This window comes from Branchiostoma floridae, chromosome 12, assembly GCF_000003815.2.
Source record: "Branchiostoma floridae strain S238N-H82 chromosome 12, Bfl_VNyyK, whole genome shotgun sequence".
Classification (NCBI taxonomy): domain Eukaryota; kingdom Metazoa; phylum Chordata; class Leptocardii; order Amphioxiformes; family Branchiostomatidae; genus Branchiostoma; species Branchiostoma floridae.
The window spans coordinates 20,502,169-20,525,332 of record NC_049990.1 but is presented as its reverse complement, the minus strand read 5'-3'; the positions used below and the strand labels follow the sequence as shown (position 1 = coordinate 20,525,332).

The 23,164-nt window shown below is 40.8% G+C and overlaps 1 protein-coding gene across 3 annotated transcripts in view; it reads left to right on the top strand.

The window, feature by feature from the left end:
• The first annotated feature begins 263 nt into the window (after positions 1 to 263).
• LOC118427249 (transcription factor Dp-2-like) overlaps positions 264 to 23,164 on the top strand; it is a 27,722-nt gene continuing 4,821 nt past the window's right edge. Inside the window, exons 1-11 of one of the 3 annotated variants that reach the window (XM_035836907.1) lie at positions 264 to 705; positions 3,711 to 3,838; positions 14,901 to 14,979; positions 15,470 to 15,612; positions 16,018 to 16,068; positions 16,629 to 16,756; positions 17,511 to 17,564; positions 19,106 to 19,277; positions 19,936 to 20,079; positions 20,709 to 20,929; positions 21,929 to 22,095. In XM_035836907.1, the coding sequence (XP_035692800.1) occupies positions 660 to 705; positions 3,711 to 3,838; positions 14,901 to 14,979; positions 15,470 to 15,612; positions 16,018 to 16,068; positions 16,629 to 16,756; positions 17,511 to 17,564; positions 19,106 to 19,277; positions 19,936 to 20,079; positions 20,709 to 20,929; positions 21,929 to 22,095 (1,333 nt within the window). In that variant the 5' untranslated portion in view covers positions 264 to 659. Of the gene's footprint in view, positions 706 to 3,710; positions 3,839 to 10,933; positions 11,101 to 14,900; positions 14,980 to 15,469; positions 15,613 to 16,017; positions 16,069 to 16,613; positions 16,757 to 17,510; positions 17,565 to 19,105; positions 19,278 to 19,935; positions 20,080 to 20,708; positions 20,930 to 21,928; positions 22,096 to 23,164 lie in introns of those variants that run through there. The other 2 variants (XM_035836906.1, XM_035836908.1) reach the window with 2 other exon arrangements.

The window sequence follows — 23,164 nt, the reverse complement described above, 5'->3', positions numbered from 1 at the left end:
AGTGCCCTGTGCAGGGTATTTTCACCGTAATCTTTGCCAGAAATTGTGAATTTTTCACTGAAATTGCCAGAAGTCTAGAAATACACCTGTATCATTGCAAAGTGGCCTATCATAAACAAAATCTGCATAAAGTAAACAGGTAAAACAAAACACTGGAAAAGGAAAACAAATTCCTTCAGGTTGCGCATGCGCCAAGCTTGGTCATATGAATGAAATTCGACCAATCAAAAGTTTGGGAGTTGGCCACGTGACTTACCGGTAACCAATCACCGCTCGTCTGCGCTAGCCACCGCCAAGCTCGTATCCACTTCCAAAACACTGGAATTTGATAGAATTTTCCTCAGGATTTGTGCAGGAATTCCTCCGGTTATATGTAAATTTTTCATCATGTGGTGGTGGAAGTAGGACCAGCGACTGTTTCGAGTCACAGCTGCGGAAAGGATTGACGCAGATCTTGGGAGAGAAGCTCGGAAAAACCGCGGAAGTTTAGCTTCGACTCGTCGCCATTTTTCTACCTTCCCAGCCCTTGTTTGTTGGTGGGGAGTTGTTTGTCGAGAACCTGTGGATATAAGTACAAACTCGGGCTCTAACTCGGACATTTACATGGTCCAAGGGATACAGAGACTACACAGGACTGTTAACCGTCCGATCGGCCGAGGATGGCGAATTCGGGGGCGACCCTGACCAGCCTTTGGATGGACGATGGTAAACAACTCCCTTCTTTTGTTGTTGGGGTTGGGACTTTTTTTCGCCTTCAGATTTCATGGCTTTTAAAAACTAACTGTCAAAACTCCGATTTCACGATTTTCTATGTGATGATCACAAGAAAGATGCAAAAATTGATTCTGTTTGATTGATTTGTATTCAGAAGGCCCTGGTTAGGTAAAAACCCTATCAGCTTTCAGTGATCATTTTCTCCTCAGATCCTTTCTCTGTCACGCCACGTGCCTTCACCACCGTTGTTCCAGTCAGAGTTCTCTAATTTCAGTCAATTTGATCAAAATCTGCAAAAAATCACAGTCACATCAAAGCAACAATGTATTTTGCATCCTTCTCGCTTCAGAAAAACAGCTTTGCAGATAAAATCAAGCCCCAGAAGGATACTTACTTTTTTTATGTTTGTCCGGAATGGAGACCATTTAAATTGCCCCCCCCCCCTTCCTAGCATGGCAACAAAACTTAAACCTCAAATTGTACCGTTTTTAATCAAAACAATGTACTTAACTTCAAAATTAGCATCCCTTCTATGCATCACTAACTGTCTGTAGTCATGATTGTGTATGTAAACCATGTACAAATGTGTTATAGTGATTTTGGTAGCGTGTGTTTGGTGTTGAAAGTTGACCCACCCCACCCATGCCCCAGTTCCAGCCCATGGGGTCCCCTGTTTGCGTGCCAGGCTGGCCCCCTCCATTCCCCACAAATAATCCACAAGCAGATGTTGGGGGAACGGTTTCAACATTTTTGATGGACTGCCCGGGTGATGTGACACTGACAGCAACGTTAAATTTAGAAATTACCGTTTTCGTCATGTCCAATTTGTGTACAGGTGTCGGGATGTATAGATAGAATGCTGAAACTGACAGTTGGACATTTTGTCTCCCACTCAAAACCTCTGCTTAGAGATTATAGGTCTAGATTCATATAAAACGTCACAGATGCAAGATACACTTTTTTGCCCTGGTAAACAGAATTTTGTCTGTTTGTTGCAAAAAAATCATAGCCTTTCTGTAAGTGACTGAAGTAAGGTTGTGTGATCTTGCAACTTACATAAAAGTCAGTTAAGTCACATTTGGTTTGACAGAAACCACCAGCAGATTTAGGAAGGGCGTTGCTCTCTTTATCGTTTTCCTCAGTGTTTCTGAATATCCCTGACAATTCGTGACTTCGCAGTTCAGAACAACTGATTTTGTCCATTATAATTACCTTGTTTCTTGAGATTTGTAGTTGTACTTGTGGTAGCAGACATAAGGCATGACTTAACACCTGTAATGTGTTATGGTGATATGCGAACAAATTTATAAGAAAATTCTGAAAAATTTAACCATTTGTGTCAGTTGTTTTGCTGACCTCTCTTCTGGAGTAACAATGGATGAAATGTAAGATAAAGATTAACATTATATCACTGGGCAAAAACAAAGTTCTTATCTTTCTCAGGAAATGCAGGGTTTAACGACTTAACAGGACATGGAAATCAACAGTGGTTGTTACAATTATAAAGACATTTAAGGATTGAGATAAGGTGGCCTTAACATGTGGGTTAGTTAGGAAGGATTAGTTGATAACATTATTGTTTGCGGAGAATTCCGGCATTCATTTAGGTACAGATGTGTTGTTGGCCTAATTTTGGGTTCTGTTCTATTTTTTGGTTGGAGGAGTGTGTGTGTGTGTGTGTGTCTCTCTCTCTCTCTCTCTCTCTCTGTGAGTGTGTCTGTGTGTGTGTCCGTAGCCCATGGTCGGCACATGCGCACTATGCTACTGTAACAAAAACTGAGATTGTTCTGCTTCTGGCCTTTCTTTCTGTGGCCCTTTTGTTGTTTTCGGGAAAGCAGCAATGATTTATGAAGGTGTGTGCCCTGTAAGTTATTTGGTTTTTCTCAATATCAGCCTGCATACTCTGGACAAAAAAGGATAGGTCTTATAATATTGAATGTTATTTTTATGCTGTATCAATAACTATAGGAAACATTTTTTTTTCATGTATCAGGTACAGTATTGTTTTTGATGTACAGAAGTTGGCTTGGTGTCCAACCCCTAGTCTGTCTGTGTGTCAGCAATGGTATCACCACACCTGGCACTGTAGTGGCCTCAAGGCTGTTCTAACCACATGTCCTTGGTCTGTCTATTGTGAAGAATTTTTTGTGAGACTAAGATCTTAGCACAGACATAGTAAAAACGTTTCCTCCAATTTCTTCTAGGTCCATTTCAGTAATTGTTGTGTGAGGGCCATTTTTGTTTGTGGCATTTACAATCATGACTTCGTTTTTGATTGATGATTTGGTTTATACTCCATCGATGCATGTTGATGTTGATATGTCAGTGTGGGCGGTGGTGATATGATATATGTTTGATATATGCTAATGAATTGGGCATAGATAATAAGATGCCAAAATGTTTAGTTTCACGATCTGGTCAACATTGTGTTTACTATTGTCAGATGTTGACATATGCATCCAGAAAAAAAGACAATGTTGACCATGTACTAGAAGTGAGGCCCTACCCCTGAAGTTGTATAGAATTAATATAGCAGGGTTCTTACCAGGACTTTTTTACAAGGAAGGGGCTGCTTGGGGGGGGGGGGGGGGGGGGGTTCTTTCCTAAGGGGGATTTCCCGGACAAGGAGGGGAGGGATTAACATAATTTTCGAGGGGGGTCTTTGGGCCCCCCCCCCCAAATTTTTTAACTATACCCCCTAAGAAAACCCTTTTCCGGTTTTTTGGGGCCCACTTTTTTCCAAAAAAGCCCACATTTTAAAATTTTTTTTCAAAAAAACAAAAGAGCCTCTGTGCTGGTTGAAACACAACGTACGGACACTAATCTTATTGTAAGGGATTCAGATCACACCATATGCCCCCCCCCCCCAACTGCACTGACAAGAGCCCTCCCCCATCTTCTTTCATGTGCATGACACTTGAAAGAGAGGACAACACTAATGTAGTAGACTTTGACATGTTGTTCTTATGACTATGTTGTACATATATTTTCTTCAGGCCAGGGAAGCCCAATGAAAAGCACCCCCAACACCCCAGGCAAGTCTGTCACCAACGGCAACAAGGAAGTACAGGAGGACTTCTTAAAGATTTACAAGGACTGCGGACTGGAGCCGATAGCCAAGGAGGTCTGTATTCACCATACAATTTTTGAGTCGAAAATTGTTGCTTGTTACGCTAGTTCACCTTTATCTGTGGGGTAACCTATATCCGTTGTTATTCAAAACAGGGTATTTGGGGACAGCAAGTCGATGGGTGGTAGTTTCAAACTGCAATATCCTGAAAATATTGTAATTTGAAACTAATGTCCATTGAAGTGATATCCCCGAATACCCTGTTTTTAAAAGCAACAGATATAGGTTACCCCACGGATAAAGGTGCGCTAGCATTACCAGTGGTGAAAGATACACAAAACTGGTAATATGGATGTTTCAAAGTGTCATATTTTTGAGAATGCTGGTAGAGACCACCAGAATGCCATAAACATGTATATGTGGGTGGGGGGGCAACATTTTGGTGCCATGTCAGAGTAACCCAGAAAGGGGTTGGGTCATGTTACAACACACACACAGTAGTGGGGTCAGGGGTCAACTCTGGCCTGTGAGGGGGTGGGGGGTGTGGCAGTAGGAAATTTGAAGTACAGCAGTCCTCTTTGATTGAGGTGAAGCTTTATGTCTGTGCACTGCACTGCATGGAAACTCAGATTTCCAGGAATTTATGGGCCCTAACAAACCAGTTAAACTTGACATGTCCAGGATGTGTACACAGATTTCCCTGTCCGACTTGTCCAATCATTGAAAGTTCTGTGTAATCATGGACATGACCCGGACATGTCAAGTTTCATGGGTGTTCCAGGATCCAGAAATTCCTGGAAATTTGTGTTGCGTGCAGTGATAGCTAGTAATAGTACTATGCCACTTTGCTATAGGTGGTGTTTTCAACGAAACGCACCTTGAGTAACTCCAGTCTTTTCGACAATTGTCTCAAGTTCTATAGCTGTACCGATTTTGAGGCTCCACTCTAATATGACTATATGGGAACATGTAATTGACATTTACGACAGACAATTTATGGACTAAGGTGTGGCACTGCAACCCGTTGAATGAGTTATGGGTATGCCACTCCATTTGCTCCCCTGTGGTCAAGCATTTGGCCTGTACTGCGCCTGTACCACTGACTCAAGGTTGAGGGGGGGAACTAGAATTGAAATTTTTCACTGTATATGTGGGGGAGGGCTTCAGGTATTAGTCCCATAATCTCCAAGCAGATCCTACGATGTTAAATGGACACTCCTTGGTCGGCTGCACTACGCTGCCAGCTTTTTTGATGCTATATTCTGCCACCGTAAGATCTGCTTGGAGATTTTGCCTCATGTCTAGTAGCAGAACAAAATGTAACACACACTTATCAAAAAGAGTAGGAACGAACCAGTGTGCATGGCTGAAATGCAAGCTGAAACAACTACTAGATGACGTCAAGCTTCGCTTTAGTTGTCATTTGTGGATGACTGCCTTATATCGTTTCAAATTAGACAGTCCTATTTTGAATTTAAACATGTCATGCGTCACCTTGTGAGTTGAGCAACCCTATTTCCCTTTAGAAGGCCTCGTCCCATATTCTAACAACTATTGCATGTGAGGTGAGGATTGCATGTGAAGATGGCCAAGAATGCAGATTTTCCAGGATATCTTAAATCAACGAAGTGTAAAATCCTTCGCAAGTACCCTCTAATTCCAGAGGGTGTGAAACTTGAAGGGAAGATATCCTGCCTTCAAGCAGATACACACTTCCAAGTGCTTATGGTACTTACCATCCAGCTGAAACATTCTGGGTGGCCATTCCTTAAGAAATGTAAAATTTCTTTACAAGATTGACAAAAATATACCTTATTTAATGTAATGATAAAAACCTGAAGTTAATCTTAGAAGATATTGTTAAAACTACAACTTGAACTAAAGCTTCATTAGATTTAGGTTTAGAGTGTAAGAAAGAGGAAAAGAGAACAACGATTTCAGTGGTAGAAATTAACCATTCCAGCTATTTGAACAAGTTATTAATAGTTAATTTAGCAATAGACTTTGAAGCTGAAAGTGAAATATGCCCATTGTAATAGCATGCATATAATAGTGAACTACACAAAGTTACAAATCATTATATAGTTATTGGCATGTGTAAAATGATTCAATTTAGCTTAGGAGTAAACATTAACTTCAATATTGATGCAACTACAAGATAGTAGCTACCTGATATTTGCCCAAGACTCAAGTATGTTGCCTTTGCCCTACCCATATAAAACTGTACCTCTTTGTTTAGCTAGCCTATAGTAGTCTATAGACTTAAGTTATGATGTTTTGTGTATGTGACATTTGGCCATGCCACCAGCAAGGGTCAATGACCTCGTCTAAGAATTAGGTCTAATTAGAGCAGTCCAAATGCTCTGGGGATACTGTTGTCATCATATTAGGCATGATGTAATTTATAACGTTTGAGGTCAGTGGCCTAGTGGTTATATAGCTTGTCGGCCAGTGGACACAGGATTGAGAAGTCACTGGTTCGATTCCCAGTAGTGCCATGTGTAAGTTGTGTCCGTGAGAAAGCCAATTCACGTGATGCCTCCTTCGCATATTTCTGGAGCAACAATGTTCATTTGGGGGGGGGCTTTGCAATTTTAAATATAATAATAATAATATCGGGTGTATTTTGCAGCCAGTAGGTACCCAAAGTGAGGGTAATGAGGCTGTTTTAACGTGGTCGAGGCACCTCCCCGAGCACGGGACCCCCGTTTTACGTCCCTCCCGGAAGACGATTTCGTGGAAAGCTTCGTGAGGCTACAGCAATCCGGACATCCTTGGTTGGTCCCCCATCCAAGCACTGTCCGGACCGCGCGTTGCTTAACTTCCGAGATCGAATATGGGCTAAGGTTCTCCATTGCAGAAGTCCATGAAGCAGGCTAGTTCACATTATTTTTCCCCCTCCTCACTGAGGTGTAAGTGGGTACCTGACTTTGGTTGGGGAGGTAAAAAGGCAATGGAAGGAGAGGGTTGGACTCTTGTCTTCCAATTCTTAAGTTAGACACAATGGATTCGCCACCTAGAAAGACCTTTACCTTTTTTGTTTGAAGACTGGGGCAGTGTTTTTAGCACGGAGAAAGAACTGATATGGACTGTGATACCTGATACTTCTGTTCCTCATTCTAAAGGAAAAGGGAAGTCCTTATGAAAACCATTGGGTTGAAGGGGGTGTGTTAGAAAGTGGGTGTGTTGTAACCACAGACTTTCACCCTCAGGGACCCACCCACTCACTACTAAAGCCTACCAAATAAGTGTGTGTAGGAGTTTGAGTGTACCTGTTTGACTGTATCTGTTTGATTGTGGCTATAGGTATACTTTAGTGTTGGGCAGGCAAGAAAAAGATATAGCATGGTCAGAGGTCAATCACCCTTTGGTACTGTTCTAGGATCATGTTACGTGGTAGTATTTCTTTGGGCAGACTTTCTATATGCCATTTATCCAAATAACGGTGTGTAGGAGTGTTTGAGTTTATCTGTTTGACTGTGGCTTTATGTATACTTATTCTTGGGTAGGCAAGAAAAAGGTATAGCACGGTCAGAGGCCATTCACCCAATGGTACTGTTCTAGGATCATGTTACGTGGTAGTATTTCTTTGGGCAGACTTTTTATAAGCCATTTAAGATTTATGCAGAGTAGTTCTCCATATGTGTAGAAAGAGGAAAATGTACTTTCTGTTCTTTGTTTTTCATCCCCAAGATTTTTTGTGTCTGGGATATGTATTTTTCCAATCCTCCTATGTAATAGAAGGGATATATTTACCTGATAACTGTTATTATATACTTTTACATAAGCTCTGTCTGTGTGTACTGTGTTGCCTCTTACGATATTGTAATTTTGAGGTCTGCCATAAGAATGTTGTCTAAAAAAGATACTCTGGTAATTTATCTAGGAATTTGGAACCTCGGTACCTCAACTAGGGGTGTGTCATTTTTTTGGCGCATGGCTGTAAAACCTACGTACTGTATCTACGTCATTGCTGAAAAAACTGTGGGCGTAAAATACTTCAAACCAAAAGGACACAAGATGATCTTCCAAATTTGGTAGGGATTTGAAGACAGGTGTCTTGTGGGTTAAGAAGACACTAAGATTGCAAATAGAGTGAGGATTTAAGAAAGGGAGACTTAAGACATAGCCAAGACATATTGGCAGTTCCTTTATGTTGTCCACTTTATTATACAAACAGGTATGTCTTATCCCACCCACTCAATGACTTAGACACTGTTGCACTGCAACCTTTCTCCAAGCAGATACTTGGATGAAGATTGTAATGCTTTCTTCCTGATAAACATGGGTGGGTTATCTGACAGAGAAACTCGGCTGTCAAAAAACAGTGCTTGAAATACCCACTTGCACACTTGCAAATGCAACCACATTTTGCTTGGCGCAACTTAATTTTAAACCCAGGTAGTACACTGCGCAACCTGAAATTTTGCAGTTGAGACACCACTTTCCCCCCACCTGATGTGAAGAAAGTAATAACGTTAAAGCAGGGCAACCTGAAATGTTGATGGCGGGACCTGGGTTTTGACACAGGTTGCCGCCTGTGCAACCTGGCTGAAAAAAATATTTAGAGCACTGGAAAATGTTGCATCTTCTACCCCAACGTCTGCTTGGAGACTAATGGAAGGCAGCTCAAAAAGGGGGTTGGGAGGGGGGTAAGTACCTGTACCTAACATGCACAGCTCGGTGGCCTCTACTTACTGTAAATGCATTTAAGTTCGCGGTAGCGGGAAAAAGGCCTTTTAGCGGTGGATTTAAGTTCGCGGTAACACCATAGACTGCAGTCTAATACAACAATAGAAAAATGTTCGCGGTGGTTTTAAGTTTGCGGTGAAATGGTCACCGCGAAAACTGGAACATTAATCCACCGCGAACATTTCTGCATTTACAGTACTATGGGCTCACCTGTGCCCTTGTTGTATAGGCCAGTATGGAAAGGGTTATATCTTTACTGTACAGTTTACAGATACAGAGGTAGCGCAGAAGACAACAAAGCTGAAATTTCACAGCAAAATATTTCAGTAAACTTCTAGAGACCACACACCTTATACTATAGGTTTGCCCTACAAATAACAACGAGCGACCCTTCTCACTTTGCACAAGCTGTTTGCATAATTTAGTCCAACTTTTGTGTCGCAATCCCTTCTTTCAGATGGGCCCTTTTGTTCCCTTACGAAGGTGCAAGGAAATGCTGTTAATTATTAAGGCACAAGGAGAGCCTCCTAAGCACTGAGTAATTCTTCTCTGTAGCCAGTTAGTAATTAACCTTAGATTGTCAGCTTTCTGTCAACATCCTCCTCAGATACACTAAAGTAGATTCTACATGTCATTCATGTATCTTCCTGTTTCCTACAATGTCACTGGTAATAGAACTAATAAAACAAGCCCTTGCCAGCACCCATCTCAGGATGTATTGGCATATGGCCCCACAATAGCACACTGGTCGTGTATTGTTCTAGCCACTTTCGACTTTGATTCTGAGGGAATTTTGCCATTATGATGGTACATGTATGTAACACTAGTTCACCTTTATCCGCTGGGTAACCTTTATTCGCTGTGAGGAAGTCGAATGTCCTAGAATAGATTAGACGCATATCTGCATACATAGATGTGTATGGTTGTTTCCATTGTTACATATATGTGATTCTTACCATCATGTGACCTGTACTTAGCCCAGTGGAGCAAAAATGTGCAATAAAGGTCTTCATTAACATTGAACTATTTAAAGGCACTATTTAGCCTTTAGGTATATCAAGTTGACGGAATGTGGTTTGTATCTCATAGCAAAGTACAGCATTTAGAATACAAAACAGAGGTTTCCAAGTATAAGGAATGGTGATAATTGTTTCCTATGTATTATTTTCATAAGCCTTGTACATCTTATTTTGATGCAAATTTGAGCAGGTCGTTATTTTCACGTCAATCCATCTGATGAAGAGAAGGATTAGAAGTAAACACATCCTTGTTGATCACGTTGTTGTTGTTGTTGTCTTGAGCAGAATTTGTGTAACAATAGGAAACATGGGGATGCATTATGTAGAGGGTTGTTGTATTGTTTTTCCATTCTTCAGGTGAACAATAGGTCCTGAGTAGACAATGCTTTGATCTGGAACAAGCACTTGAATCAGTAAAGCCTTTTGATGTGAAGTTCATTATTTTTAGTTTATAACTGGTAGGAATTATTGAATGCTTTTAGGGTTGATTTGATTTGAATTCCAGTCTTTCGGTGTCACTCAAACTCTTTCAGTGCTAAAAAACTGGCAAGTAATTCCTCAAACTATGTATTTAAATGTATTTTGTGACGATGTAATTCCGCGATAGCGTGAAAATTCATGTTATGACTTCAAGGCAGTAGTGCCATATACCGCAGCCACATACCATGGAAAAATGTTTGCAGTAGTGTTGAGTTTGCGATGAAACAGTCGTCGCGAAAACGGTGATCATAAAACCACTGTGTATTTTAAAATACCAATCCAGTGTAAGTTTTAAGTGTTGCATGTCTCCAATGTGAAAGAGCTTTCAGAAGATACACAGGAAAGCCCAGTTGGCTAGAAACTAGAATGCTACTGTAAGTTTGCGTCACCTGTATTTCATGGTACTAGTACTGAAAAAAAGCCAAGAGTTTTTCAGTATTCTGGAGTTAGACAAACAGAAGATACTATAGAGTAGGGTAGAGGGTAAGTCGGAATTTTCGTTTCCAGTTAGTGCCAGAAAGATATCGAGTACACTTTGGTTTTGCATTGACGAGTTCAAAAGCACAACAAAAATTTCCAAATTTACAGTACGGAAAAACATAAGATGTCCCAAGGACCTCCTTGTTGTGCCTCCTATTGCTTGAGTCATGTGATTCTCAAAGTATGTGTCCAGACATGCCTTTGTTGTGTGTTTCTTCAAACAGACCTTACTATTACTATACATTCACAGGGGGGGGAGGGGGGGATTAACCTTACAGAGACTCCAACTACAGCCACTTGATTTAGAAACAGATTTTGGTAACATCTTACATTTGGCTAACAGCTTTTACGGAGAATTTCACAGAAAATCGTTCAGATTTGTTGTTCAGCGAGACATGTAGATAATGGGGCCATGCCGTGACCTCTGGTGACCCGAGATGTTGCGGGAGGTCAGAGGTCATGTTGGACAGATCCATCAACTCAGAGACAACAGGAAACAGCCCTTTTGTACGGACAGACAAAAATCAGACCCTGAACAAAAAAAACGAAAGAAACAAAAAAAATAACCCAGGAAGTTCACAGCAGCTCGGAGCAGTTGACGGACTTTGACCCATTGAAAGAAGTGGACACTGAGTGACCCCTAAGGTTTGTTGTTTATGTAGGGACAGAGCTGTAGTGACCAGTAGATTTTTAAAAAACCCATAACATATGTTACTGTGGCAACGTGGCTGCAACATCAGGAAAACTTAACTGTAAATTCTTCACGCTAACGGTCGAAAAGAAACTTTTCTACCTGAAATAAGTAGTACCATATACTATGGGACTAGTATTTTTTTTCACTCCTTAAAAAAAAAGCCTAATTTGATGACAGTATACTAAACTAATGGTAAAGTTTTATGTGCCGATTTAGCTAATGGTAAAGTTTATGTAGCTTTTTTAAGTTTCATGTAAATATGATCATGTTTGAACTTTTGATTTCATCTATTACACTCATAACACTTGGATTTGAAATGGCTATAGAAAATAAACAGCAGTTTAAAAAGACTGAGAAAATTTAAATTATGGCAGTTATGATGTCCTTGAACTTTTTGTCCCGGCTGTTATGCATGACTCCCCTGGCTGGATACCCCCTGCCCTCCTCTCCACCCTCTTTTGTTCCCTCCTTTCGGTGGAGCTACTCTTTCAGCGGGGGTCAGTAGAACAATAGAGTCGGCCTGGCTACAAAGGTAGCTATCAAGTGTTGACTGGTACAGTGTATAGGGATAGCTTCGTTTTTTTGCCAAGCCTTTGACAAAAACATTATGAAGTAAAGTAGTTAGTACAACTGTAAAAGGGACATTGGTTTGAATTTCTTTCTTTTCTGTTAAAAAATCAGAAGCAGCCAGAATACATCTTGAACAGACAGAAGTAACAGACGAAATAAATCAAAGAACTAATTGAAATCATCAACAGCATGCGCCGTGTGTTACTCTGTTTCAAGTTTGCTAAATAACATTTCTACTGAAAATTGTAGACGTATCTTTCTGTATATTTTCCTGATTGAAATAGATGCTAGTTCGAATCTTTGGGAATTGTAAAAACGGGAAAGGATCATTGATAACAGAGTGGCTGTCAATTCTCAACGCTTAGAAATACAAATAGCGGAGGGCACAATGCCGCGAACGACCATTCTTCCCATACACGGTCGTCCCAGACTGTTCCATCAATGTGTAAGCTTGCCATTGTGTTGGCTAGGGACAAGGGCACTGACCAGTCTGGCCTCACGTTTGTTCTTCTCACAGAGGTCCTTTCTGTACCTTTAAAAACGTAGCAGAGGTAAGGTCTGATTTTTCGTGTTCCTATCCTTGACTGTTGAACTTGAAGTATTTTGCGATTAGCCCTTTTTTGTTGGCTTCACAGCTGTTCTTGTCGTTAATGTGTATCTTCGGTGTGTGTTTGTGAAATGGTCTTGGCAAAGAAAAGGGCACAGTGGTGAAATTTACTGTTGTATTGTTGCAGACGAATACGCGAGTCTGTGGTTGATAAATAGCACATGGCTGGGTGGTGGGATTTAAACCATTTGAATTATAGCATCCACATTTGTTAGCAATAGTGACCCAAACACATGCTCGAAGAAGCTTTAAAGAAATCTTGTCTTTTCCTGTGAAAACTGTAAGGTATGATACAATTAGTTTTGCATTTAGGGTAAACAGAAGGTCATATAGATTCGGGCAAATACAGGGTATTTGGTAATTTGTAAACTTTTTACATTGTATTGTATCTTGCTCCTTGTCCATGAGTTGTTTGGAAGAAAAATCTTAGTTCTTACTGTGGTTTTAGAAGTCTTTTGCAAGAATGATTTTTTATCCAAAATCTGTGTATCTAACATTGTTTCATTGTGTCATAGTTAACTGATTAACTCTATTTCATCCGTATTCTTCAAAAAGTATAAAGGTATTTGTTTTTGTATGACAAGGGCATTATAATTTATGTCTCTGTTTTGTAGTTTGAGGTTGAAAGACAGAATTCTGAAAAGGTGAAATAGAAGGACCTTGCTGGTTGGCTGGTTTTCTGCCCCCCCCCCACACCTATCCCATGGGGCCATTGCCCCCCAGGTGAACCCTGGGTAATGGCCTTTCCCATCGGAACATGAGAAATAATCGCAGAGAAAGGTTTTGTGGAAGGTGGGAAAATATTGTAGTCTTTTGTAATATCATGAATAGATAAAGAGTATAAGCAAGTTAAAGTAGCAAAAAAGTTGGTGGGACATTTTGGGAAAATCTGTCTAATTTCTATTTTTGATAGCTGTTTGTTAGTATATGGTAGAAATATTTAGAAAGTCAAACAAAATCTAGATATTGCTCAAAACAGTTGATTAAAATTTTTGAACATTTAACCACTGCAGGGCTCGAAATACTTGGTGCATGTGCATCTTGGTGCGTCCAAATTTGAGCTGTGCACCCATTGTTTTTTCTGTGGGTACACAGGGTGCACCCAAATATTTTTGTAGGTTTACGTATGTAAGGATGTCATAGTATACTAGCATTCACCGTATTCTCAAAATCTTAGTGTTAGAAATATATTAAATGTCATACTACTTGTTTTAAGAATTTGAAGTTTGAATTTGGGTTCATCAAAATTTTGGATGCTCCAAAACTGGGTGTGCCGTACCAACACCCATTTCAGATTCAAGCTCAGAAGAGGTACTTTGTTTTTGGTACAACAAATTTTTTGGGTTGGGTGCACCAGTGCACCTAATCCCAAAAATGAATTTTTTGAGCCCTGGTGAACATATAACTACTGTGAATATTTTACAACTTTACAGTGTGTGTCCTAGTAGTGTCTAGTATCAGGCCACCCTTCCGGCCATGCTTGTTCTTAATGAATGTTTGTTGAGTAGCCTAAGCTGGGTTTATGGGATACCCCTGGATCAGGTTCGTTTGTCCGCTGACAAAGCTGGCCAGGTAACGCCGATCCGCCCGCCATGTACGCGGTGTCGAGTTCCACTTAGCAGTGGAGCGACCGTTGCAACTAGGACCAACCATTCTCGGAAAGACTGCATCCGAAAAAAAATCACACAAATGCTTTACCAATCCAAAACATTTTAGTAAAGAAAGGAAAGCCCACTTAGCAATGGTAAAGAATTGATAGGGCTCTAAAGATTTGGGCTTTCCAATGAATGGTACAATCCAGGGTAATGAATGGTACGATCCATGGTAATGAGTTTAACCCAGCCCAGTTTAAAGGGTACAGCGTGTTGCCATGGTATATGTGAGTATGTAGACTTCATTAAAATCATTTTCTATACATCGTACCGTACATAGAATTTTATTTTCAGGGCACACAAGCTTGGTAGTCATTTCTGATTAGTTTTTGATTTGGTCAGTACTTTTACATGTGGTTGGTTTCTTTTGAATGAGCTCTAAGTGGAGCCTTACTGCATATTTTACAGTGTGCTGCGTACAGTAACATATGCATGTACATGTATAGTGCAGCCCTTTGATACAGAGAATATTGTGTAATACATGCTAATAAGGAAGTTAACCTTGGTGGTTGGAGGTATGCCTGCCTAATGTTTGGCTTACAGTGATTGGTGACCTGTCCTCAGCTTTCAGGGCCAAAACACATGCCAGGGCTTGAAATCCATTTTGGGAATAGGTCCAGAGGTGGACCTGAAACTTGAGCTGCAGTTCTGCTATATATCTGTACTGGCAATGTTTCGCTTCAATAATGTATTAAGAGGCTAAGGTGCTCAAAAGATTTTGGATTATTTTAGAATCCTTAAATTCATACATGGAAATATTCATGTGTAGAATTGCAACTCTTGCGAATACGTGTACTTCACCTACTATGCTTTTGAGTAGTCATAAATGTCATATGAAGATGACTTATCTGAATGATGAGTGAATTTGTTATTGGTAAACGATGTGAATGCTGACAGATATTTCCTTGCATTGTTCCTATAGGTTGGGCTGATAGACACCAATGGTGAACTGGCTGGGTTTGTCAGGTCTCACCAGGACCAAAACACTTCACCAACAAAAGGTACTGTACAGTTATTATGTTTCCCTTCGAGAATACATACTGTTTTTGCTAGAGTGTTCTTCTTCTTGCTTTGTCATTTTGGCGACACCTCACCTTTGTTTTTTTTTTGGCAACGCCTCAGAGCCTAGTAAAGTATTGTGTACAATTGTGGCAAATTACTGAGAGGGAAACATCTTGCATTTTCTTGAAGATGTTGCCTTTCTAGTTTTCTTTCACTGTTTCATGAAGGAGGGAAAAGGAGTTTTTTGCAGTGTTTAAAATTTGTTGTGATTGCTACAATTCTTTAGTACATTAGCAATACATTAGAAACACATAATGTCAAGTCCATACAAAACCTTAGAATAAGACCACCACAAAAGTTTCAAGATTTACAGTAGATTAACTGTATATTTTGAAATTCATTCCCTCTGAGTGTCATTTTTCAGAAAGTTGCTTTCAAGTTTTCAATGCCCTGTTGAGTTGTTAACAAGAACGATGTGTACTTTCGCAGTCGCGAATGTGACGCTGTCAAACACGACAACCATCCCGATGATTACGGCGGTGTCTCCCATGAAGTCATCTCCCATGAAGATCGGAGAGACCATAATTCTACCCAAGACCCTGGGGCCAGCAAACACGCCTGCCTCTCCTATGGTAAGTTACAGACATTCTCTTGGTGTGCCTTAAACTGTACAGGCTTTTTTTTTACCTCAGCCCAAACCGTTAGTTTTGGCAGCGTTACAGTGCGGTCGGAACTGTAAATATTTGGCATAAAGCTGCCTGTACATATGTAAATACTTTGCATTTTGTGACCGCATCTGCATGAACTGTGAGCAGCGACACCTGTCCTGCAGTACAATGTGAACCAGTCAGAATTGCCCTGAAGAAGGTGACAGACAGTCACCAAAACGTCAGTGAGAATAAAGCATTGGTTGTGTAAAAAGAGTCTCGTTATTCTTTGACCGATATCATTTCTATAAGATAGTATGCATTTTTCCATATACTTATGTATATAAATCTTGTATACTGGATGAAATTTAACCTTTATTTGTCTTGCAGCTCCGAATGGTTGCTGTCAACCGAACACCGCAACAAACAGTCCAACCACAGGTAAGGACATCTCTGCCTTTTCCAACTACTTCCTAATAGTGTCTTAGGCTACATGCCATGTCTTAGGCTACAATAATGACAGTTATGTATTCCCATTGGCTCTCAAACATAGACGTGGAAGGATTTTTTTTTGTTTGGAAACTTGTGGCGATGAGGTTCCAGCCAAGGTGTTGGGGGCGTAGAAGCAAAGGGTTTTTGGAAAACTTGAATGTCAAAAATTTACTCCATGAACTGAGACAGCAATGTAAACTTTCCTCCCAACCTTAAGTTCAGCAATATTTGAAATAAATAAATAAATTTTGCATGGCGCCAGGTATCTTTATCATAATATTCATCTTCATAGATTTGAAAAACTGTAGACTTGTAATAAGTGTAACATGATGAGGTACATTAAAATCTGCAATTATAACACAAGTTTTATTGCTTCTATCTTTCCAAACTGTCATTGTAAAAAACTGCTGCTGTAATTTTCAATGAATGCTCCACACTGCTTGACATGACATGTTATAGACTCTAGTTTTAACCTTTTATCCCCTTTAAAACAGCAAAAAATTTTTCAGATCCTGCAGCAGAGCCCTGCGCGGCCGACGCCCGTGGCACAGCTGGTCCAAGTACAACAGAGTCCCGCCAGAGCGCAGCAGACAACGTACACAACTGTTGTTACGGACCCCAACCTCATACAAGTCGGGTAAGGCCTTTATTATATGTACCTCGCTATAGCAGGACTGTAGTGTAACTGTACAGTCATTACAGACCCAAACATCATACAACTCGGGCAAGGCCTATGATATATTTGTACCCTAAGAATTAGCTAGCCTGGGTACCACCAGGTAGTTGTTCAATCCTATGTTCGCTTCTGCTATCCGTCTGGAGACCTGCACATTCAAACCGTTTGTTTGTAACGTCAGTTAATGAGCAAATTAAGGAATTGATTCTAGCGTGCTTGTTCGATGACAACAGTCCGTCCTGCAAGCGGACGAAGGGTGTTCGTGTATTGGAACGCCTGTTCGAACTAGCACGTGAACACATTTCTTAATTCGCTTATGTGAAGGGACCAATCAGGGCCCTCGTCCAAAATTTTGACGATTCCAGATGTTAACGTGGTCAAGGATCCCAGACGGAACAACAGAAAATAATGAATGTCAGAGGGAGAAGCGACTGTATATAAACGCCCGCGAACTTCTTTCCGGATGGTACCCAGACTAAGAATTAGTGGGATGGTAGTGTAATATTTATGTCATACCTGGGCTGTGATAATGGTGAATACCGGTATTCCTGACCAGTCAAGATTTTACATTTCATCATGCCTGGCCTTATTATGGGCCCCCAGCGGCTTTCAATTGTACTGCAGCAGGACTTCTAGACTTCTTCAGATAGCACTAACATCTTGTTTATCATGTTTCTATTTGATCAGTTTTGACCTTGCTTTGACCTTTTTTCAGGGGCCAGGTGAGAAAGAGAACTCATGACTTCATAGAAGCAGACTTCTCGGAAAGGTCAGTATATCAACCATTAGTGCTGTGTTTTCAATCAAAGATTCTAATGTATTAGAACCAATTAGACAATATAATATATTAAATCAAGTGCTGTCTCCAGGACCAATTTCTCTGTCTGGGAACGAAATTTGTTGCTTGTTGGGGCATTAAGAAATGCCGTCCTGTCTGTGAAAACAAATCCATGACCTGAAGACGAAAATGACAGATTCAACAACAAAAGATTAACGACAATGGGTCACAAACAATAAGGGGGGTGGAAACCGTTTAAAGCTGAAGTCGCGTCTGGTAACATCATAGCCATGGTCTTATTCATGGGACTTTTACTGCATGTACAAGTTTCTGCTCAACTATATTCTCCGTCAGGTCTTGACATGTTAAACTAGCTGAATATTTTGATTCAGTCAATTCCGTACAAGTGGCCACCTCCACAAAAGGACCACCTGGCCAATTTTGCTGGTCCCTTAGATGACTTTTTTTTCCATTTGACACAAGCTTTAGGAATGCTGTTTGTAGTGACCACCTGTCTACATAGACCAGATTCTATTTTTTTCCCCTGAGTGGTCTTCTTGGCCAGGTTTGACTGTATCTTTGAGTTGTTGGTATAATAATTTTCATCAATCAATGACTGTTTTTGTAAAGGTACAGTACATACCTCCTAAATTTTCGATGTCTACCAGCACATCATCGTCAGGGGAATGACCTAGTCTCAGTTCTCAGTTGTAACTGTTTGCATACGTGACTGATCAGGGTTCGAAATACTGTGTGCATGTGCACCCAGGTGCACCCAAAACTGGAGCTGTGCACCCAATTATTTTCTGTGGGTGCACAGGGTGCACTCAAATGTTTTCTTACGTTTATTTATGTAAATATATAAGTATACTAGTATACATTATATTCTTGACATCCAGATGATAAAGATGATAAAAATGTCTGTCATAGTGCTTGTTTAAGAATCTGATAGCTTGTAACTAAGTTTTGTTGCTAGGTTTTTCTGACATTCTACTTAAATTCAAGTAGTAAATGGTTTATTATTGATAAAAAACAACATCGGCTTGGCAGTAACAACTGAATTGCGCCGACTCATACAGTAAAATTAGCACAACGTTATCAATAATACATATAACGGTTCACAGGATCACAATATTTACAAATGACATCTACTAATTAACACAAAATATGGTGTTTTCGGACTATTGCTATTACAATTTATGTACAAGTCGGTCTCTGAACAAGTTTACTAGTACTGTCCAGTACACATAGTAGATCAGTTCTTTAGGTCCTCACTGAGTAGTTTAGCCAGTGTAGGCTTGGCGCTCGTCGTGTATCGCCTTGTGCCCTTGGGTTGAGGGTACAGACACGAGTTTCTGAGTTGTCTACCATGCTGTTCCCCCCTGTTCAAGTGGTGCACCCAAATATTTTTTGGTGCACCCAATTTTTTAAGCTGGGTGCACCAGTGCACCTAATATCAAAAATGAATTTTGAGCCCTGCTGATGAACCTCTTCAATGATGTTGGTGTAATAAGTGTTGTGTTGTTTTACAGCAAAAGGAAGAAGGGAGAAAAGGGAGGGAAGGGTCTGCGACATTTCTCCATGAAGGTGTGTGAGAAGGTCCAGAGGAAAGGCACCACATCGTACAACGAGGTCGCGGACGAGTTAGTGGCGGAGTTCAGCGACCCCCAGAGGCACCTGTCGCCCTCCGACCAGATAGGAAATGTGAGTAGTTTGCTCTCTCCTCCTTTTTTAGGAATATTGAAGAGTCCATTTTCCTTTGGAACAGTACACACTTGTTACGGGGATCATTTACTTGCCAAGGGTGCTTTTGGCATTTTATTTTCAAATCGATTTTCGCATTAGTCTGTGTAACACAAACTCCGCTGTCCAGGGCTGTAACTGGCCCCTCCCGGCCGGCGGATGTTTGCCGGGCGGCTATAAGCGAGATTTAATCAGGCTATTCTTGCATATGGGATCGTTCAGAGGGAAATATTGTGCATTTGCTTGCCAATGTGGCCTTTCTAGTTATGAACAATGTGTATTTCATTTAACAAGATGTATTATGACCATGGCGCAAAAATCCAATGTCGCAGGAGATTGGAGGATGGCAATAATTTATGGTGCTGCAGTGTGTTGAGATTTAAAACTCGCCTAGTATGCTGTAGGTCATGAGTTCAATTACCATCCTAATCATACAAAAAGCTTTTTGAAAGATGGTATACACTGCTTTTGTCAACTCAGCATTTGGGAAAGTGCATGGTAATTGATAAAGTGACAAGTGGACTGCTGCAGTGTTTGGGCAAAACTTGTGTGGCCTATGGCCAGAGAAAAGGAGATGGTTTGGGAAGTATTTTAACGTGTATATCGTGTTTCCCTCCAGGCGTATGACCAGAAGAACATCCGAAGACGCGTGTACGACGCCCTGAACGTGCTGATGGCCATGAACATCATCTCCAAGGAGAAGAAAGAGATCAAGTGGATCGGCCTGCCCACCAACTCTGCACAGGAGTGTCAGAACCTAGAGGTCAGGCAGTGCAACTGTGACATTCCTACCTATACATTGCTTATGTTGCCAATGACTCTAACATACAACAGTTTCTGATTACAAGCAACTATCATAGATATCATTCAATGAAAATAGAATATACACCCCTCTGATGTTATTGAACATCAATCTTACATATCATTAGCCTGGGTACCATCCAGATAGTAGTGCCAGGTTCTAAATTGGATGCCATGATGCATCGTTGGAAAAAGTTTTCTGAAATTCACTTCTCCTATCAGGCAAGTAAATTTACTTGTCTGAACTAACTTTTTCACTTAAGTGTTTTCAATTCCATCAGTGGAATTCTTTCAATTCCATCAATGGAATTCTTTTATTGATGGCTCTATTTTTATGTGTTGAACAATGCTTGCTGCTTTGACTGTGAAAAGTAACAAGTATATCAAAATCTCTCTGATGGAAAAATCTTACTTGCCTGATCGGACAAGTGGGGTAAGACATGCACTTGCCCGATCAGTAATTTCACTTGCCCGGGACAATAGGGCTAGTGGACTTGGTCCAACCCTGCCATATTTATTTACTAACTTCTGCCAATGAAAATGTAAGGAGAACGTTGTTGTTGAAAGTTTGTTGTTGTGTTGACCCTACAGCTTGAAAAGCAGCGGCGGATAGACAGGATCAAGCAGAAGCAGCAGCAGCTACAAGAGCTTATACTACAGCAAATCGCCTTCAAAAACCTGGTGCAGAGGAACAAGCGCATGGAACAGGCGGGCACGGGGCCGCCCAACCAGAACTCTGCCATCCAGCTGCCCTTCATCATCGTCAACACCAGCAAGAAAACAGTCATCGACTGTAGCATCTCCAACGACAAGTAAGTCCACAAACAGTAGGTAACACCAGCAAGAAAACAGTCATTGACTGTAGCATCTCCAACGACAAGTAAGTCATAGTCCACAAACAATAGGTAACACCAGCAAGAAAACAGTCATTGACTGTAGCATCTCAAACGACAAGTAAGTCTTAGTCCACAAACAATAGGTAACACCAGCAAGAAAACAGTCATCGACTGTAGCATCTCCAACGACAAGTAAGTTCACAAACAGTAGGTTACACCAGCAAGAAAACAGTCATCGACTGTAGCATCTCAAACGACAAGTAAGTCTTAGTCCACAAACAATAGGTAACACCAGCAAGAAAACAGTCATCGACTGTAGCATCTCCAACGACAAGTAAGTCTTAGTCCACAAACAGTAGGTAACACCAGCAAGAAAACAGTCATCGACTGTAGCATCTCCAACGACAAGTAAGTCCACAAACAGTAGGTTACACCAGCAAGAAAACAGTCATCGACTGTAGCATCTCAAACGACAAGTAAGTCTTAGTCCACAAACAGTGGGTAACACCAGTAAGAAAACAGTCATCGACTGTAGCATCTCCAACGACAAGTAAGTCTTAGTCCACAAACAGTAGGTAACACCAGCAAGAAAACAGTCATCGACTGTAGCATCTCCAACGACAAGTAAGTCTTAGTCCACAAACAGTAGGTAACACCAGCAAGAAAACAGTTATTAACTGTAGCATCCCAACAATAGGTCATCTGATTGTCATTACCTATTATATAAACGGAGGTATTGTGTTCGGTCTTAGCCTATCTGTGTTCGCGGTTATGAATATTGCAAAGTTGTAAGATATAAGGTATGGTATGTGTATATGAAGTCCAATAATTGCTAGACCTCACGGGACACAATTCTAACTAAAAGTTTAAATTTAAGTCCTATATTTTGAATGATAAGACATGCTCTAACTAGCTGCTTACTTACAGCTGTGGATGTTAAAAGAAGACACTAACACAGACATTTCTCCCTCCCAGGTATGAATATTTGTTTAACTTCGATAACACGTTTGAGATCCACGATGACATCGAGGTGTTGAAGCGGATGGGTATGGCGTACGGGCTGGAGTCGGGAAAGTGTGCCCCAGAGAACCTGAAAATCGCCAAGACGCTGGTTCCCAGGGCGCTGGAGCCTTATGTTGAAGGTAAGTCTTGCCACCTACTACTGTCAGTCAGTCTATGCAGACCAGGGCTCTAGCCAGCTCGAAATTTTTTTCCGTCAGCCAATTCTCATTGTCACGAAAACCGCAAAAATTAAGTTAGAAAGACGGAACTGAGACCTTGAAAAGCGGGTTTTTAATGAGATTATCGTATGCGAAAGGGCACCGACACACTCAAGTCAACAATCATAACAATAGCAAGACAAACAGTGTGTGTCCCCAAGCCGCTTGTAGCTTCCACCAAGAATTTTTGTCCGTCAAGGTTGACGGATTGGTTTAAAAAATTTTCCGTCACACGCAGCAAATTTCCATCAATTAACGGAAAAACGGACGCTGGCTAGAGCCCTGATGCAGACTATGACACTACGCAAGGACAATGACAATGTAGACTAGAATACATTGAGTCTGGGTATTGAGTATGTGGACTATAATGTATTGAGTCTGGGGGAATCCCTCTTGAAAATTTATCAGGACTGTATATCATTTGATATCGGTGTTCCAACTGGTCCGTATTTTACCGTATGGCCCTGGGCTACACAGATCGATTCGAACCTGCTAGCGTGTGCAGCTGGCAAAAATTTGTACGAATGTTCTTACACCAAACTGTCATGTCATCGGTTCTTTTGTATTCAATTGAATTCAAATGTAAATTTGTTCCCGTGATGTTAGTCAATGTCACGTCTTTTGCTCTTTTCTTTCGATAAACTTGAGTTTCCTCGGGTTGGCATGATATGAATAAAATACAGCACAGTGTATTGTGCACCGCCCTCGGTCCTGGCCCTTCCGCGAGTCGGGCTGCACCTTGGACGATACAGAATACCCCTTGTTGTACTCTTTATATATAACTTTATTTGCATAATTAATGACAAACACAACTAATACAGCAGTTGTAAAAGATAGAATCATTTGGCGAAGGTATGGGGTCGTGGAACTCTAGTTGGTAATGAGTTAGTAGGTTTGCATTGATACTAAATAATATTGTTTATCAAAACAGTATTGCTGTTTCCTATAGCTTAGCATCATTTGAGATTGGATCGGAGTTTGTCCTAGGAGA